The sequence below is a fragment of the Equus quagga genome, chromosome 14 (assembly GCF_021613505.1).
Source record: "Equus quagga isolate Etosha38 chromosome 14, UCLA_HA_Equagga_1.0, whole genome shotgun sequence".
NCBI classification, from domain to species: domain Eukaryota; kingdom Metazoa; phylum Chordata; class Mammalia; order Perissodactyla; family Equidae; genus Equus; species Equus quagga.
In genome coordinates, this window is record NC_060280.1 from 56,766,514 (window position 1) to 56,787,265 (window position 20,752).

Consider the following 20,752-nt stretch of genomic DNA (forward strand, 5'->3'; position numbering starts at 1 on the left):
CCCTGCGTGTCTGTTGATCACAGGCAGCTAACATGTTCGTGCACTTCTGTTCTCAGCAGTTCAGCTATATGCTCAACAAGTCAGCTGTGCGTTCCCAAACCTCTTTGTGCCAGCTACATTTGTTCCAGCAATTATTTAATTTAATTAAATATTACATAAACCAGTGAAAATAGAATAAGAAAAGACAGGCTTTTCTCTATATAAACGAAGTTCAATGTTATTAAAAAAGTCAATGAAAGTGAACAAAATTAGAATTGTTGTAACAGATGTGATAAGTCAATAATAAAATCTTGGGGGGAAAAAACATTAAAACATAAAACTCTATACTCAGATGGTTTCATTAGACGCCTTTAAGCTTTTGCTTCATTTTAAAGAAATGAAAACTGGAAGACAAGGCAGATTGTGGACTCTCAAAGAAAGAAAGGCCCTACATCAAAATATTGGTGAGTGAATTTTATATGTAAGTTAAAATAAAATGTTTGCAATATATATGTATCTTTTATTATTATTATTCCCCAACTTAAGTGACTTTTCAATTAATAGCCAACTACTGGTGCCAACTACATCTCCTGAACGGGCTTCTACTGTAGTTTTCTGCACTTAGTTGACAAATTTTATTCTAGTTACAATATACCTGGAGTGATACAACGCTGCTGTCTTGCTGCAAAGTAAATGCACAAATTCTCATTGCAAAGATAGAAGAATCAGTACCCTGAAGGCTCCAAATATAGCAAAATGTTCTATTTTATGATGTCACACTGTGCAACAGATTCTATTAGCAGATTGCTGGCTGAAATAGGCATATCTCTCTGCCATTATCCTTATTGTAAGGGCAGCAATAAAGGAGACCTTCCTCCATTTAAAGGAGATAAAGAGTTCGCTTAAAGAACTGTCAGGAGAATCTCATTTGCCCAATTTACACAAAAGAGAATTTTGGCTTCCAACAGATCTTGAAAGATAAGAAAATTATGCAGAAATAGGAGAGCTTCAGAACAGAAGTTGGTAGAGAAAATGCTTAAAAGTGAAAATAGACTTCAATGTACAAAAACGAACTTGATCAAATAAGATATAGCATTTATTTCCAGCCCACAAACCAGTAGATCTACTTGTCCACAGAAGTTGTGAATGTTAGAGACAGGTTGGATTAAAAGAAAAATGAAGATTTGGCCTAATGCCATGCTAGTTGTACTATGATGCAACTAAATATCCCATGTGAGAGTTATGCTCTTTCCACATCTACATCAACATACACAGCCAGACAGAAGTACCATGGCTACGAATACAAAGCACACACATACAAACACACAAACACAAACACACACACACACACGCAAATGCAGAAATACACACCCACTAGGATGGCCTATTACTATCCTTTTAATGCTGAGGGCACTACTGAGATGATGGAAAATATCATAAATGCGCTATAAAGGATGAGAGAAGGGAGAAAGGAACTGCACAGTACAAACAATCCATTTGACAGAACTTCCAAAATGTAAATATTCCAAGAACTCTTAGATAAGAACAAAGTCTTGGGCCTTGAATCAAGATTAAAATGGGAAGAAGAAACTGTTTGGCTTCTGAGGCTGTAAATATTGCTTATATATGTAAATTTAAGGACTGAATTTGAGGTTGGAGAGGATGTCAATATACCCAGAGTCCAGAATGTTGTTTTAAGCTCCGTAAAGAAAATATCTTTGGTATTTTTTCCCCAGTTTGTTTGAAGATCAGAAAATGATGAAACATTTGTCCGTTAAAGCAATAAACTCCTAAGAGAAGTACCCCGGTGGGTCATTCCTGACAAATGAGAACTGAACATCTCTGGGGCAAACTACACAGATACCAGGTTGAAAAACACCCAAGGGGGCTACAAAACCATTCAGCTGGCAATAGAACAAGTGGGCAGCTCAAGACATTTCACAAAACATTTTTATTCAATACTCTATTTCAGGATATCAAGCTGGACTCAATAACTATTTGCTGAAAGCATGAGCCTGGAGAGAGAACAGGTAATATCACGGAAGATATAGCCCTCTAGCAGACATTCAACAGATGCCTGCTGAATGTCAATGTTCACTTCACGAACCAAACGCCCAATTACCCAGGTCACTCAGTTGCAGAAGTCATCATAATAAGAAATATTTACTGATGAACCAACTTCTTATAAAATTAGGATTTGCCCCAATATTTCTCTGTTCAATACCAGCAGCTATCTCTGCCCACTGAAGTAACCCCTTGTCAGGCTTTCAGTGAATCTTGATCCTATAAATATTATCCAATGCAATGCAAATACAAAACAACTGAAACCACAATTCTTGCAAAAGACAGACTTCCCGAAGTTGATGAAAGAAATGCCGCAGAGCCACTTAAAACACATGCAAAGCCACCTAACATTTGAAGCTCCGGCAGAGTCAGGAATGTCACAACTGAAGAAGAGAAAAGAAAACAACAATGATACACAATAGGTACCTCAAAATGAAATAATTTGGATATCAAAGGAGTAAGAGAGGTTCTTGGAAAAACTGATAAGACTTCAATAATTTTTTTGGAAAAAAAAAGGCTCTTTATATTCAAACTATAAAAGTTAACCAGAGGAATTTTTATCATACTATCACATTTTTATCAGAAAAATAATACCAAAACAAAGCTCATATGACTCATTCTTTGTTCTAAAAGTTAGTGCAGGGGCCAGCCTGGTAGCATAGTAGTTAAGTTCACGTGCTCTGCTTCGGCGGCCTGGGGTTCACTGGTTTGGATCCCGGGCACGGATTTAGCACCACTTATCAAGCCATGCTGTGGTGGCATCCCACATATAAAGTAGAGGCAGACAAGCACAGATGTTAGCTCAGGGCCAATCTTCCTCAGCAAAAAGAGGAGGATTGGCAGCAGATGTTACCTCAGGGCTAATCTTCCTCAAAAAAGATAATAATAAAAAATAAATAAATAAAAGGTAGTACATAGTTGAAATATAATCTAAAGGTGCTAAATAAAAAAATTTTTTTAACTATCTTCATAATTTTTAGTTTCATTTTTCCAAGTAAACCTTAATCAAAAAAATTGTTTATTTTATTTACAATAAAAGTTTAGTTCTGGCTTTAAGTAGATGCACATTAAATGGTCATTTTCACCCTTAACTGACCAAGTCTTTGGTACTGCTGAACTGATTATTTGTCTAACAACATTACTAGTTCATTATCACAAGGAGGTTTATGTCAAGGATATATCTCAAAACATGCATGGCCAACCAAAGCCACATATTTTACAGCAGGACAAACCTATCAGAGAAGGAGTAACTTAAAAGCAAAAGCCTACTTTACTTCAGAGGGTGTATATTATTCTCACATGTCCTGATGCATCCGACGACCCCTTGTTGGCTATTTCCCTAAGCCAGTCCTCAGGTAAGGGAGCAGTGAGCATTTGGGATGGAAAAATCTTGGCTCCTTGGTGAAATCACTGAGCTAAGCCAACAAATTAAAACTTTTGGAACCAGCCTTCCTTAAAACATCTTGCTATATGAGGTATTAACTTGTTTTTGTGGCATAATCATTTTTAATTGGGTTTTCTGCTATTGTTTGCAGCTAAAAGCATCCTAACAGACACATATCATATAACCTATGTATGGGTATCTGTAGTACTTTTGGAGGCATACAACCATAGAAGATTTACAATCTAGTTGTAGAGGCAAAACTAATACATGTGAAAAAATAAAGACAATTTTCGTTCACTATGAAATTTACAATATTTTTTAGAAGAACCATAAGAGTTTTAAGAAGAATACGATCAGGTAGTCATAAAGATAGAGCATTGAAGTAAGATTTATGTAACAGTTAAGAATACCTCATGGGAACATTTTGTGTCAGAGCATTTAAGAGTTAAGAGATCTCAGAAATTTTCTGGGAAAGAGATGAAAGTAAAAAGTTAAAGTATAACCTTGAGGATTTTAGCCAAGGAGAGAGAAACAAACAAAACACACGCTAAAAAAAAAAAAAAAAAAAATGGTGCCACTAACAAATTATTACAATGAAATGGAAGCTGGAGTCGAAACTACAGTAAATTTCTTAAAACAATGAAAGATGTCAAGGATGAGAAAATAAAGAGAGACAAAACTACGCCCCCCAGATTCTAGGTCTAGGAGAGAATTTAAGTGATTACACAGCATCAAAAACAAAACAGAACAGCACAGGGTGCAACGGTGGGTAACGCAAAAAGAAAAGAAGAAAGCCATCTTTCTAGCTACCACTTGAAATCCTATTTCAAGGCCAGGGGAACATGTCCCTTTGGTACAGAAGTGAGGCCTTCAAGTAAGGAGCCCAAGAAGCAGCATACTTTAACAAGCCTTTACATGTGTGGATTGCTCTGAGTTTGAAAAACATTTTCACATTCATTAACTCATTTTATTCCCATCCCAATCCTTCAGCCAGGCAGGAGGTATTATTAATCCCATTTTACAGATGAAATAAAAGGCCCCAAATATAGCAGACTGTTTTAAATAGCGTGATAAACTTAAATGTTTAGTAGACATTTTTTTTTTTAATTACAAAGATTCACTTCCCCTTATAAGCTATCTTTTATAAGAAAATCTACTGGTCTTGTCATAACTTATGCATGCTTGCCCGCTATTACAAAGACGGCTTTAACCACAAACTCCATCACTCAAATTAGCAGCTAAAAATTATATGCCTCCAGAGACGCCAAATGGAGATAATGGCTACAGCAGATTTTCAGTGCAACTAAAGGGCAAGTTTTCCCTTCCTTACAACTTTTAATTAAAAACTCCATGATGACCTTGTGGGATGTTGGAGGAACACTGAGTCCCCATTCCTCATATTTCCCTAGGAGGGGAGGGAATTTCCAAGGCACTAACAGTGTAAGAACAACACATCTCCACTCCTTCACTGCTAACTCCCCAGGAAAGAACGCAGGGCTGAGTCTCTTTTCAGATCCAGCTGGTTTGCAGAATCTCGTATATGCTTCTTCATGCCCTATGGAGGAGGTCTCCAGTTGTCTGTCTGTGCCAGTAAAAAGGACAATATGCCCTCTAATTCAGAGGTGAAGTCCACGTGGCTACAGATCTAGAGCCACATGCTTCCATGTTTTCTCAGTAGTTAAGTTGACACTCTGATCTCTATTTGACCTTTTGTCTCATTTCTCAATTGGTTTCACAATTGAGAGGAAAAGACAAGGATGCTTTTTACTGGTCCCCTAAAGCTACAAGCCAGGATAAGAGGTAAAATGAAAACAGACTAGACAGAGAAGAGCTCTTTTTTTTTCCTTCCCATCCTCATTATTTTTCAAAGCATGTAATAGGAACCCACATAGGCAGCTGATAAGATGGTTTTGTCTTATCAAACAAACAGCACTAAATCTCTAGTCACAGCATCAACATGATCACACAAGCCCAGTAAAGGTAAAAAAGCCAAAGCTTGGACGGGAACTATGAAAATATAAAAAATACTAGTAAATAGTATATTTGCCTCCAGGAACAAGATCAGATTTTGAAGCAAGCTCTAGTTAAATTAGGTGACCTCATATTTTACAGATTCTTCTAGATTTAAATTCTGATTTCTATCTAAAATTCTATCTGCAGTTTGCATGGATCACTTTAAATCATGTTCTGACAGCTTTAGCAGTCCGGGTAAACTGCAGCTATAGACATAAGTCAGTGAATAAACATGAACCTCTTACTCCTCATCTGTCAAAATAAGGATATTATCCTCTGCTGCTCAAAGTTTTTGAAGGTACTGAATCAGGTAATATATGTGACAAAGTTTATCAAAATTCCAAACACTTAGATTTTAGTTTTGTTTCCTTTTTCTACAGCCTGCAGCTACTATCTTTGGCCACTAGACGGCAATGCTGCCTCAGTAAATTGTTGTCAAGGGAAGTCTGGATTTTATTCAACTTCTAAAAGTAAAATGTGTAAAAATTTAAATTACAGGGCTTTTCCTGGCATCTGATGAGCTGATACATAAAACTCTGTACATCTAAAAGAAGAGGGAGTGATAATTTCACTTCTGTAAGAAATGAAAGTGCTAATGGTGCCTTTACTTTTTCATTTTAAAACCTTAACTCATTTGAACTAAGAAATGTGGGAAATCCTACAAGAAAGGGTATTGTATAAGACATTTTTTGGTAGCTAGTAAAAAGGTTTGAACATTTACCTCTGACCCCAAACTGAGAGAAACGATCTCATCCTCAAAAGCAGAATGTGTGTCAATATGAGCGGGAATTCCTGAGATGGAAGATAGGATAATAAGTCACTTCATTTTTCCTTTAGTAGATTTAAGATGACTCTAAATATAGCCTCACACTATTATGGTGAGAACATTGTTTGATAATCAGGAATGTACTATAATTTTAGTTAAAAGGAAACATTTATGGTGGTTGTAACCAAATAAAAATTAAACTAAATCTCAACCAAAAATACGTTAACTTCATGCTAAGACTTCATTCTAAAATCAAGATTTGAGGGATCGGCCCCATGACCGAGTGGTTAAGTTCGCGCGCTCCGCTTCGGCAGCCCAGGGTTTCGCCAGTTCGGATCCTGGTCACGGACACGGCACCGCTTGTCAAGCCACACTGAGGCGGCGTCCCACATGCTACAACTAGAAGGACCCACAACTAAAAATACACAACTATGTATCAGGGAGCTTTGGGGAGAAAAAGGGAAAATAAAATCTTTAAAAAATAAAAATAAATAAAAAACTAAAAATAAATAAAATCAAGATTTGAGAGTCACTGCTTAACTAGGACATTTACCCAACCCTAGCCCAAGAAGAAGAAGTGAAAGATAAATAACAAAGTCACTTTTCCTCTTGAACACTGGATTCCCAAGTACTTGTAGAACAAAAGCAATAACCAGGTGTGAAGACTAAGCACATCGATAATTAAGACACGGCTGCCTCCACCAACCTCTCAATCTATGTTAACTGAGCACCTCTTAAGTGAGAGGAACCTTGCTACACGGTGAGAGTATATAAAGCTAGTAAGACACAGTTCCTTCCTCAAGGAGCTTACAGACCCATGGAAAGACTGACAGATAAATAAGCAATCATAATACAGCATGATAAATGCAGGGGGGAAAACAACCTACAACTCCTACCATTAATAAAGCTCTTAAGATCATTTGATTACTACAAATATCAGACGAAGATGCTGTTAACAAGTGCAAAAAATCAATAACCTAAAGATTTTTCACTAATATGTCATCCTAGAATTGTCTTCCACATTCTCAACAGAAGAGAAAGAAGAGCAAGATCACCCAATTAGCCTTTTCTCTGTATCTGTCAATTATTTGGTTTCTTCCATTATACCATTGTTGTTAAAGCAATCTTCTCCCTCTCTAAATAAAATGTTGAGAGGGAACAAAAAAAATCACAAATAGCAATTGTGTCAGTCTGTTCACACTTTGGGATGCAAGCTCCTCAAGAGATCGCTGTGCAGATTTGCAAGGAACTGAAGTCAACACAAGTAAAACACATAAGCACATTAAGAGTTAGTCTGAGCTAAAAAATAATACCTCTGATTTTAGAGAGTTACATAATCTACTGAGTTATGAAATATATAACTGGAATTTAAAAAAAAGAAACACTCACCATGCCCAGGTTCATACTGGTTTACAGTCAATTGATCAGGCTTATGTTTAATGAAACCTTCCTTTAACCATTTCTCCAAAATGCTATCACAAATGTCAGGAAGACCTGAAGTCATTAATCATGAAGATAAAACATATTAAAATATTTACTTTGCATGTTTTAACCCAAGAACAAAAAAAAAAATCACTATGATAAAAATCATACAGCCTTTAATTTAGAAGTCAGACCCAAATACAGCAATAAAACCACAAGCAAAGCAAAATATAAACAAAACCTTCTTAAGAATCTTTGAAAGTTATCTTACCGATTTTAGCAAATAAAACGTCCAAGAGCAATTTTGCTGACAATTTTGGTATTTTGTAAAACAGTAATAAAATGATAAAATTTTCCATATTCTATACTGAAAATTAGCCTGACCACTTTCTTTTTTATTTTTAATTATTCAATGTATTTTAAAATTAATTATTTTAAATTATTTCTCTTAAAAAAAACACTTCTCAAAGTAGAACTAACTTACTTTTATTGGAGTCATGAATGTTATCTCATGAGGGAGGGAAACCCTTAAATAAGACCAAAGCCATAAAAATATAGATAAATTTAACTCCAACAAAGAATTCTAGAAAGGATTAATATCCAGATTATACAGTAAATTCTTATTAATGAATTAGACAACCCATTAGAAGAAAAAACTAGCAAAACATATGAAAAAGAATTCACAGAAAAGAAAATAAAAATAGGGGCCGGCCTGGTGGCACAGCAGTTAAGTTCGCATGTTCTACTTTAGCAGTCCGGGGTTTGCAGGTTTGGATGCCAGGTGTGGACCTATGCATTGCCTGTCAAGCCATGCTGTGGCAGCCATCCCGCATATAAAAAAAAGTAGAGGAAGACGGGCACTGATGTTAGCTCAGGGCCAGTCTCCCTCAGCAAAAAGAGGAGGATTGGCAGCAGATGTTAGCTCAGGGCTAATCTTCCTCAAAAAAAAAAAAGAAAAAGAAAATACAAATGACCATCCTCACTAGTAATCAGGTAATTATACAGTTAAAAGTTTTATAATATCACATGTTGGTGGGGGGGAGGGGGTGAGTGCACACCTGGTGAGAATAAGTTGGCACAGCTGTTTTGGGGGCAATTTGTCAGTATCCATTAACTTTTTTTTTTTTTGAGGAAGATTAGCCCTGAGCTAACATCTGCCGCATTGCAATGCTCCTCTTTCTGCTGAGGAAGACTGGCCCTGAGCTAACATCCGTGCCCATCTTCCTCTGCCTTATATGTGGGATGCCTTGTCAAGCGGTGCCATGCCCACACCCGGGATTCGAATGAGTGAACCCTGGGCCACCAAAGCAGAATGTGTGCACTTAACGGCTGCACCACCAGGCTGGCCCTCTATTAACATTTTTAAATGAAGATAACTTTGACACAATTCTAATTTAGCAATCTCCCTTAGAAACTCTTGCTTAGTGCATAAAGAGAGGTGTATGAAGATACTCACCGCAGCACTACTTGTAAAAGCTAAAAACTAGAAATAACCTAAATGTCGATCAAAAGGGAACTAACTGAATAAACTATTATTGAACATTCAATAAAACGAAAAACTATGTAAGATCTCCAGGACATATCATGAAGGGAAAGGAACAAGTTGGAGTAATACAAGTAATATATGATTATATAACTTACAGAAGGCAATACACTACTCCATGTTAACAACTAGTACAGACCTTTCTAGGTATCTACATTTGAAAGTAAACTCGTCTTTAAAGGATTGGTATATACTAAACTGTTAACAGTACTACTTCTAAGAAGTATGAGAGTAAGGATAGTGTTCAAGAGGAACTTTAGCTTTATGTACTAATTGTTTAACACAAAACTGCACTACTTGGCTAATTAAAATGTTTTAAATTTAAACAACTATTTCAAAGTTTACCTACAAATGACAAATGAGACATGTCCTCAGCTATGATGTACTTCTAATATATTAAATCTTTTTTTCTAACCAGCATTTATTGTTTATTAACAATTACTTACCCCCAGGTAATGGCTTATTTTTATCTACATTGTTGTTCTCATAGTGGAATTCATAACCAAAATGCTTTACTCTTCTGTGTTTTAAGGATTTTTGAACTGTATGAAGAGAAGAAAGCAAATTATTTGGGAGAAAAGAATTTCATTCCTTCATATATTTTAAAGTGAACATTATAAGTAAGGATTAGTTTAGGAATGGTAACTTTCATTAACTGATAAATTATTGCTTTAATAAAATCAACCATTTCATCTCGTATCTGCTGTTCTTTTAAGTCTAAAACTGTAACCAACCCTTAAAGAGTCTCCCCCAATCTATCTGAAAGAGCTGAACACGCACAGTGCCGCTCACAAGACTGCTAATGATGTGGAGAGAGTCAGAGTAACTAATTTGCAAATATCTCCAGCAGGCTCTGACTGCATTAGAACAGTACGGTGCTGACCTGCTGATTCCTCAGAGGATATCTGCCTTAGGTGGAGAGGATCAAATAAGACAATACATGTGAAAGGGGTTATAAATGTTAGCTCTACAAGGCTGGCTTACAAATATTAATCAGTTTGGAGTTTAAAATTGATAGCTATATAAATGTTATTTATTATTAATGCTCCTAAGAATTGTTGGTATGACTTGCCTAACACTGGATCCAGGCTACTTTCAGTAATTTTAAGGAAACAGTACAGTTTTAACAAACCAAAGGAGGAGAAGAAAAGAAAGATCAGTATCATGGCCATTTTGCAGACACTTTTAAATACCAGATTTTAAGTTTTACTTACAATTTTGGTTCTCTGTATCTTCTGTCCAGTTAACACTTTCTAAAAGCATTTTCTCATCCTCAGAAGAAATAATTTCTTCTACTACCATGAGGCCTGGAGGTAAGGCTTGAAGCCCCAACTCTTTCCACTGCGCTGTGGGAAATGAAATTAAAATACTCACATACAAATCTTAAAGTTCTTATACACAAATAACTCTGTCCCAAAAGCCATTTATTAGTTCATAAGACTCCTAATCCTTATTTTCAGAAATAAGAATGCTAAAAGGCACATGACATATTAAAAATACAAAAATAAGACCAAGATAAAATTATGGTACATTTATGGTACATAAGTCCACTGTATTTATCAAATAGAACAGTATTTACTTAAATATTCTGTTTGAACATGACTGAACCAGCTTTTAAATCTCACTAAGAAACAAGGTTTCTCATAATATCTACAGTATGCCCTGCTATAACCAAGTCTGACTGTCCACAAATAATGAATACAAAAATTTACATGCTTGTTTTTGCCCTCAGATTCTTGATACTAGCTATGGTCAAGTAACAGAAAAATGCAAAATAACATAAAATTTTCTGGAGAAATAAAAATATCATTTATGAAGAATTATTTAGCATATATTACAATAATTTAAGTCCCTATGTCCTTCGAAGTTTTAGATAAGTACAGCTCTAGAAGGCAAAATAAAAAGAATTTATGATTAGATAAGGGGAATAGTGTAATTCATATTTACTATTAGAGAGCTGATCATGTCACAGACACAATTTCCGAAGCTTTTCTGCAGAACAGTTTTCATCTTTCAATCATTTAATATAAAAATTCACAAAAATAATGTCTACTAGATTTGTTAACATTTTGGAAATAGAAACAGTGAATCATCTGATAAACATTCGCTCAGTGCTTACTATATGCCAGGCATTATATTATTTATTCAAATTACATAAGGAAAAGTTTGGGAAGAATTCCTTAAATACAAGTAATTTATAGCATAAGTAATTCATATTTAGTTTTCTAAATATAGTTTTTTAAAACTGAAGAACCAAAAATATCTCTTGTGTTTGTTATTAACTGGCTATCTTGTCACAGATATAAAACAAGTATCAAAATGTTTGCGACAGTTCTATTCTCTATTCATTTTATTCTCCATTCATTTCTACTAAAAATGATTTCCAAGGTTATAAATGTGATTATAACAGTCTTAGAAGTACATCTGGATCTAATGTATGATTTCAAATAAAGAACACTCCAAAAATCACTTTGTGCAATTTCTTACAGAGTGTTCAAGATACCAATCGAGGGAAAACCCAAGGACAGTATTTTCTGATAAAAACTTACTCTCAAACCATTCCATTTTCAAAATTGATCATAAACATATAAAATATGGAGATAATCTAGTTTTTTAAATCTATAAAGCATAAATCAGATTTAAAATTAAATACAGACACTGAGAATTACAACTTCTAAAATTTATCTTTAAAAGAGTCTTTAAAAGTTTCCTTGAGTCTTATTTTACAAAAACACAAATTTGATCAGATTATACTCATCCACCCACTCAAAGGCTATCTAAACAAACCCTTTAATTGCCTAAATAGGGGGCAAGTGAATATAACAGAACGAGATTAGACATCTAAATCAAAGTTCACCTCACTACATTTCATTTCCACAGGACAATGTTGAAAAGATGTAATAATCCCTATAGAAATTCTGTAAATTAGTCTATAAAGGTTTGATTTAAATTAGTTAAGTTAGGGGCCAGCCCTGTGGCAGAGTGGTTAAGTTCAGCATGCTCTGCTTTGGCACCCAGGTTCATAGGCTCGGATCCCAGGTGCAGACCTACACCACTTGGGGGCGGCCATGCTGTGGCAGCAACCCACATACAAAATAGAGGAAGATTGGCACAGATGTTAGCTCAGGGCTAATTTTCCTCAAGCAAAAAAGAAAGAGGATGCTTGGCAACAGATTTTAGCTCAAGGAAAATCTTCCTCAGCAAAAAAAAATAAAAATAATTTTAATTAACTAATTAAAATAATTTAAATTAAATTAAAATCAGTTCCTCAATCCCACAATCATGTTGGACTGCACAGATATGAACATATGAACATTTCCATTACTACAGAAAGTTTCTATTGGACAGTGCCACTATAAAGCTTTTGGGATCTTTGGTGGCTAAAGGTGTTCCTGAAACCAGCGAACAGCCATTGATGATTAAGTATCTAAGTACTAAAGTCTTTTTTTCCTTTTTGCAATTACTGATTACAGTTTTTAGCTGTTTAACCCACCCATTGCTGACTGTGCTGCTTAGGCAATACACTATCTGACTCCCACTAGGCTCCTATAGATAACATCTCCCTGGAGCCTGGGTCACCATGGTAATGGGTGTGTGAGCTGTTTTTCAGGAATTAGAACTCCTTGTCCACTTAACCCAGTTGAGACCAGCAACTCATCAACCAGGCCCGTGCAGATGTCCGATAGGTGACCTTTTGACATAAAGAGGCTAAAAACTCCACCCTCAGGTCATGCTAATGCTGCCTTTTTGTCAAGATGAGCCCTATGAAGAGGCATGAAGTCTGACTATACTTGTGCAGATCGTCAATTACCTCACCTCTCCTCACCTCCAATCACCTCTCTCCACATTTCAGACCACCTTGCCCCACTATCCCATAAATATCCCTGAGTCTCTATTTTCGGGGAAGCAAATTGGAGGCTCATGCTCTCACTTCCTCACATGGCTGCCTTGTGATTAAACCCTCTCTCTGCTACAATCTCGCCGTCTCAGTGTTTGGCTTTCTGGGCAGCCAGCAAAAACGAACTTGGTTCAGTAACATTCCTCCATAAAGATGAAGCTTGCACATAATCATTTGGATCATAATTAATTCCCAGGTGATTAATTGAAAGCTTCCAGTTAGACACTGTAAAATAAATTGGTGATCTGAGTCCCCAACATTCAATTTTGAAAAACACAATTAGATAGTAGGATTCCAAAATAAGTAACATGCATAAAAAATATATTGATAGGTTGGTGGAACCAGCTCCTTAAGGCAGGCTATGTCTAACTCACCTCCCTTCAACTACCAGGGCCATGCCTGGCACAACTAGGTATTTAAAGAACATTTGTAAACGGATGTCCTATTTTATTTCATAACAACTGAAACTCCCAACTCAGGCATGAAAACAAAATTCACACAAAAGTAAGAACTATTTTGGGGCCAGCCCCATTAGCTTACGTGCCAACCTTTAGAGAAAAAAAAAAAAAAAAGCAAGAATTACTTTTAAAAAAAAGAACTACTTTTTTAAAAGATACTTGTATGATAATACCTTTTTCCACAAAATTCAAGTACAGAATGATCTTTTGTCCTAAATCATCCACTATTTCTTTTCCGTTGAGGGTAACGTAGGCTCTCTCGGATTCCTCTGTAGTTTTGTATCTTACAAATGAGTAGGGCTTATTAGGTGGCATTAGGAGAGCATCCACGGGTCCACATTTCTCTAAAACTGGAAGCAGCTGGTTCCTACTCACACCATTACCCAAACCACCATTGGCAACAACCAGGACCTTAAAAAAGCAAAAACAGAAAGCAACATGAGCAATTAATATCAACCTGTTTATTTTTAAGTAAGATTTTAAAATAAGATGATGTCTACAAAAGTGTAATTAAAAAAGTTTTCCTTACGATGGTTATTTGGTTTTCTAATTTCATCCAAAGTTTATAAATCAATTTACTAAATATTTGGAGGTTAAAAAGTATTCCTATGTTGTAAAGATTGATTTTTAAAAGTGCTTTCAGTAAAATATTTATTTCCTAATGACCGTACATACAAATTAAAAGATAACTTTTTTCACTGTTCATAAATGTAAATTTAACATAATGGAAAGAGAAAGCACAGAGAGAGAGAGAAGAAGGAACAAGGAGTTACATAATACTTGCTTTTTTGTCAGACACTGCTATATGCTTTTTCCTACTTAATCCTTATTAACATAATCTTCACAACAATCCTACAAAGTGGGTAATATTAGCCCCACGGCATAAAGGAAGCAATTGAAGATGAGAAAAATTGGGTTAAGGTAATGACTAGTAGGAGTGGGTTTCAAAGCTATCTCTGTCAGTTTCCAGAATCCATACTTTTGATAGAACCATTATATAATGTTTACTAAAAACTAAAAGTAAAGGTATTGACTCAAAGAAAAACCAATTACAGGTTCTACTGAACATAAAATAGGAAGATTTTCCTCTATGAGTAATTCAGTTACTTTGCAATTAAAATTTTTTCCTCTGTAAGTTTCATGCTTACTACCTGTCATTTGCAGACCTGCCCTGAACTTATTCAAGGGATTTTGGGGGATGGGGGAGGGAGTCTCCTGTTTTTATTCCAATGTTCATGGCCTAGTGCCCTTGTAGTCTTTGTACAGTCGGTCCTTAGCATCCGTGGGTTCCGCATCTGCAGAGTTGACCAACTGCAGATGTGTACAATGTTTACAATCCGCGGGTGGCTGAATCCTTGGATGCAGAACCCAAGGATTCGGAGGGCCGACTAAGAGATGAGCATCCACGGATTTTGGTATCCACGGGGGTCCTGGAACCAATCCCCTGTGGTTAAGAGACGACTGTACTTACAAAGCATTCTACACAGCATTAAGATCTTTCATTTATGATCTGTAACTGTAACTCCTAAAAATTTTGTAGCATAACAAAAGTAAACCATCGATAGCCAACTCTCATAAGTTTCATTATTTATACCAGGTACTAGCAAACTTTTTCTGAAAAGGGCCTATGTAAAATATTTTAGGCTTCCCAGGTCATATGTCTGTCACGTAGTCTTTTATTTTTTAACAACGCTTTAAAAATGTAAAACTCATTCTTAGCTCACAAGCCAGATTTGACCCGAGGGCAGCAGTTTGCCAAACTCTGATTTATACTAAGCTGGAAACCAGAACATAACGTATTAGTTTCTTTTATACAAAATAGGATTATCTACAACCTTGTTTTAAAAGAACGTAATAGAATTATTATAAAATTGGATAATAAGAAAAGCTCTGTTCCATCATGGGATAGCCAACATTTTATATGTACGAAAGTATACACATACACATACTAGACAAACACACTAATACAATACTACAAAATATGGTGTAAAATTTAGTCTCAGATGGCTTGCCCTGGACCTAATTCCATGGGGTTTGTAAATTAAAGCACCAAAATAATTTGGTTATATGCAGCCGTAGTTTCAAAAACATTTCCATATTCCCAAATCTAAGGAACTGCAAAGGTTTTGTAAATGTCGAGGTCCACTGCTCCATCTAGGAACTAAGGAAGATGGTGAGGCGTGATTGAGGAGGACTAGTGGTGCTCGAAGATGCTGTCTGAGTGGTTTGGGGGCAATTCTAAAGGCAAACCACACAAAAACAAGCAGAGAGGGGAGTGAAGGAAAGAACTCATTTCCTATTCCATGTGAATTATACCATATAATTAAATACAATAATTGTTTTATTTATAATTGTTCAGCCAAGCAATTTTCCCGACAATATGAAGTAGAGAATTTAGAATTTTTTTTTGTTATCTTCAGTCCTGATGGTTTGAGGATCACTCCTCTAGAAAAATCTCACGATGGCTATAAATTTGCACAAAGGCATGTACACTTAAAACACATTGCGGAAAGAGCATTTGTTCTCCCCTAGATAGATAATATATAATTGGAGGTCCTTCTACAATTTTACTCTTTTCCTTTAAAAATACTGTGGAGAAAAAAATAATCAAGCCCAAATAAGTTGATACTTTAGAAGTCACCAAGGTAAGATTAAAGTTTCTAGAGATCTGAAAGAAAAGACAGACCCAACCAGAAACAAGCTTCAGAGGCAGCAAAGAAACTTAACCCATTTCTTTTCTTACCAATTCTCGTCACGACCCCTATAAGGCATGCTTGGGAAGAGATCAGAGTAGGGTACGTCAGTTTAATCTTTTGAATGCCTCACAGCCTCAGTGGCTCTTGGCAGAAAGTCTATGCAAACATATTAATTCTAATCTGTTATCTACTCTATCCTTTTTATAGGGATTTGGTTTAAATTCTCTAAAGTCATTAATATTTAATGAAATCTAAGTATGGGCCTTTTACCTGCTAAATTTAAACTCACCTCAAAAGGCTACTCATTCCTAAACTACGACGCAGCACAGAAGGCAGCCTCAGCATGATATAAGGGAATGGTATTGGTCTGAGAGTCCAGAGACCTGAATTTTAATCCTAGTTCCACCTTCTCAATTGTATGTCTTTGGCCCTCGGTTAGATGATGGCTAAGCTTCCTTCCTCTTCTCATATCCTTAGAACCAGAAAGAACATCATAAGAATACTTTATATTTATATGGTATTTTAATGACTAGTAAGTACTGTCACATACATGTTCTCTTTGGACTCTAACAATCCAATGAGATAAAAAGGTATGCAATACGATGTCCTTATGAATGAATAAAGCTGAGGTCAAGGGTACTGCTCATGTCCAAATAGTGGAGAAGCTAAAAGTTAAACTAAGTTCTTCTAATTCAAAGCCCAGGAAGTCTCATAGTCCCTCATATATATATAATTTAATTATTGCCATCAGATAATGAAAAGTCTTTGTAGATAAGGTCTAATAAACAAAAAATGTTTTATAGCATATAATCAAAACACTTTATAATACAGACAAAGTTAGGAATAGAAGAGAGAAGCCTGCGTTAGGATACAAAAGATCTAGCTTTAGGTTTCTATTCAGCCACCTCACATCAACGGACATATCACCACCTCTTAGAACCTTAGTTTTCTCACCTATTTCATAAGGATTTTTAGGGAATTAGATATAATAACGAATGTAAGAATGCTTTGTAAACTGTAAACAGTTTTAGTGTTATTGTTATTAATATCTACTCACAACTTCCTCTAGTTCAACACAATCAAGGGAAATTCAATGTCCCAAAACAGAAAGTGATCAGGTCCCATCATACGTATACTGAATATAGACATAACACACGACTGAACAATTACAGCATTCCTCTCTGAGCAATTATTAACAAATATCACTGTGACACATTAACATTGCAATACATTTACATTCAAATACATTATTCAAATGATAATAACAGTTTTAGGTCACCTGAGTAGCATAGGATACTGTCTCAATGCCTTCATGTCTCAGCAAAGTATGCCTGGCTTTAATCTGTTTCCTTAAGAACTTCTTCTCAGTTTTATTAAGTTTATAATTATTTTGATGGTTGCTGTCCATGGCAATACTTAAAAAAAAAAAAGTACAAAATGTCAACTTTAAGATTCTGAAGGGACAGTTATAATGATGCTATTCATATTTTCTATAGTTTATAAATATTTCTATGTGACAATTTTTTTAAATGCTTACTTTACCTTTCACCAACCAAGAGAAGTGAGAACAAACAGATGCTTGGACAATAAAGGAATATTTAAGAAGGTAACAAAGAAGCAAGAACATCTAATAGCAGCTCTGGGGTTCTACAATATGTTCCAGAGCTTCAGCTCTCCTAAGGGAGCTGTTTTCCCCAGAGATGATACAGCCCTTTACTTACGAAGTCCTAGGTAAAATGTGCCACAGACAAATTTCATAAACTAATATTAGGAAAGAAAAAAAGGAAGAAACAAAACAAAAAATTCACAGAAGAATATACAGTATGACTCCATTTACATAAAGTCCAAAACCCAGAAGTAAGCCATATATCATTTAGAAATACATATGGAGCAAAACCCAAGAAAAAGCAAGGAAATGATAAACACAAAGTTCAGGAGAGAAGTTATTTCTGGGGGGAGGAGAGGAATGGAATATGAAAGTAACACAGAAAAGCATCAAAGGTATTTCTTCAGGTAGACAGTGGTTTAGGTGTTTGTTTACTTTTTAAACTGCACACATTATACATTTTTATATCTATAATTTTTAAAATAACAGATATTAAGAACCCCATAGAATTGTTTTCATTTTATTGAAATACGTCAATCAGCAAGTAGTCACTAAGTGCTTTCCCAAAGAGGTCTTCACGCCATCCAAATCAGCACTCTACACCATGCTTTATTACAGTGGCCTATTTTATTTTGTTTGCAGAATTTAACACAATTTGTGATGCTTCATCTGTTAGCTTAAATCCCCCATCAGGATGTCAACTCCAAGAGAGCAGAAATGCCAACGTACAGCAGGTGCTCGACACAAACTTGTTGAAGGGAATAAACGAACGATAACAGGTGCATACACACACACCTATTTATGGTCTCAGTGCTCTGCGGCATACAAATACAACACATAGTTTATGCTTTCAACAAAAGTGTCTAAGCTGGTTGAGGAAAACAGACTAAACAATGAAAGAACATGATATATCTTTATATAATTAAGTGTTAATGGTACAGTCCAGTCTTTAGTTGTGACATGAATTAGAGACAAAGTAAGACTGACATAAACTAGAAAAATTGGAGAGAACTTCAAAACAGAAGGGGACCTGAGCTGAGTCCTGAAGGACAGAAGTAAACAGTGTCATAGGGAAGGGAGAGTATTCAGTAAGGCAATAAAGGGAAGAAGCTAAAAACAGAAATGGATGTGTCTGGCAAAGACAGTGAGAGGTAAGCATAATCTTTTAAGCACAGAATGTTGGCTGATCCACCAATCCCACTCTTCACCCACTTGAAAGTCTTCAAAGTTAGCAAACAAAATAAATATAGGGAGTTAAATAAAATCATATTCCAAAACAGCTCATAAACAGTCAAAACTCTAATTACTAATCTTTATGTACAGAAGAAAAATGCAGAGTCTATAGAAAGAACAGTAATCCAGCTTAACTAATACACAGCATGCATGTGATAGGAGGTAAGGCCAGTATAACAGACTAGCTGGACAGCATACTAGAGAAGTGAGAGGCAAAGGGACCTGCTACGATCCAGCCTGGCAAGTAGAAATGCTGGACTGGAGTCTGTAGGAAGGGTGGAGTCTGTAGGAAGAAAGGACATACGGCGAGAGGGGGAGGGCAACAGAAAAGCTCAGGCACAATCAACAGGCCTTGAATACTACTCAGACGTGAAGGAGAGAGGAATCACACATCACTTACAGGACAGAGCCTGAGTGACTGAGAGACTAGTGACGTCACTTCAAAACTGGAAAGTCAGAAAAAGGTCAGGAAGAGCTGCTCAGTAAGGAAGGTAATGAGTCAGTTAGGATATAATATGTTTGAGGTACTGGTGAGATACACAGTTGCAATGTCTGGCCGGCAGATGACAATACAAAGTGGCTAAAAGGAGAGGGAATGAGGTTAGAGAGAAAGCCTTAGAAGTCATCCTTAGACAGGAAGGGGACAGCTGAATGGATATTTTTAATATTGCACTAATTATAATTATTTATTCTAATGTTTGTTCCTTTCCAGTGAACGAAGAGCTCTTTGAGGACAGGGATTAAATCATATTTTTCTTTGTTTCCCCAGAGCCTCCTTCAGTGCCATGAGACAGTATAACACAGTGTTTAGGGGTCCAGGTCCTAGGTTCAAATCTCAGCTCTACTTATCGACTTATCAGCTGTATGATCCTATGTGAGCTAATTAATTATTTCTGTGCTTAAGTTTCTTCATCTGTAAAATAGGGATAATAGTGCCTATTCTTGGCACGTAACTGCATCCATCGCTGCACTAAAAAATGTGACCAAACTCTAGCACAGCTTCTGGCAGCATAAAGCTATGTCCCTAGGAGGACCCCAGTTAACCATTAAAATGCCTGAGAAAACTCAAAATGCTGCCAGGAAATTTTACCATTTGTTCTAGCAACACCTGACAATAGGCCCCTGACCTGTGTTTCTGAGAGCATTTACTAAAAGGGGCTTACAAATAGTAAATATGCATCTCTTGCAACTCAGAAGTGTCTCTCTCAAGGACCTGAGAGCCATTCCTTTGAAATGTAATCAAAGGAAAGACAGAGCCTCTGTCTCCCAGTCTCTGTGGCAGGAGAGAGAACTTTGATAACTGCCAGCTGGCAAACACAGCTGGCCTAACTGCATTTGTACTGACCAATCCTTTGTAATCTTTCACTTCTCTAAGTCTACTGAGCCCCTGCTCTACGCCCCTCCCATTCTCCCTTTAAAACACCCAAATCACTTCTGCACAAATGAGAATGGAGCTCAGCTCTTTCCCCTACTGTCAGTAGTAAGAAAATAAAATGTTTCTACTGCTCTAACTAATGTCTGGCTGTGTTAATCTTTGACACTAACTCATAACTTTGTTAAGGATTAAATACATCTATTACTAAATTATGTCAGCCCTAGCTATCTTGTGGTTAAGATTCTGATATTCTCATCACTAAGGCCTGGGTTCCTTTCCTGGTCAGGGAACCACACCATCTGTCAGTTGTCATAC

At 36.2% G+C, this 20,752-nt stretch overlaps 1 protein-coding gene across 5 annotated transcripts in view; it reads right to left on the reverse strand.

The window, feature by feature from the left end:
- ALKBH8 (alkB homolog 8, tRNA methyltransferase) overlaps positions 1-20,752 on the reverse strand; it is a 54,431-nt gene that overhangs the window by 31,227 nt on the left and 2,452 nt on the right. For 2 of the 5 annotated variants that reach the window (XM_046637664.1, XM_046637663.1), the window contains exons 2-7: positions 17,503-17,638; positions 13,701-13,938; positions 10,386-10,517; positions 9,618-9,713; positions 7,596-7,700; positions 6,162-6,232 (exon numbers count right to left, since the gene is read on the reverse strand). In XM_046637664.1, the coding sequence (XP_046493620.1) occupies positions 6,162-6,232; positions 7,596-7,700; positions 9,618-9,713; positions 10,386-10,517; positions 13,701-13,938; positions 17,503-17,631 (771 nt within the window). In that variant the 5' untranslated portion in view covers positions 17,632-17,638. Of the gene's footprint in view, positions 1-6,161; positions 6,233-7,595; positions 7,701-9,617; positions 9,714-10,385; positions 10,518-13,700; positions 13,939-16,512; positions 16,696-17,502; positions 17,640-20,752 lie in introns of those variants that run through there. The other 3 variants (XM_046637666.1, XM_046637667.1, XM_046637665.1) reach the window with 2 other exon arrangements.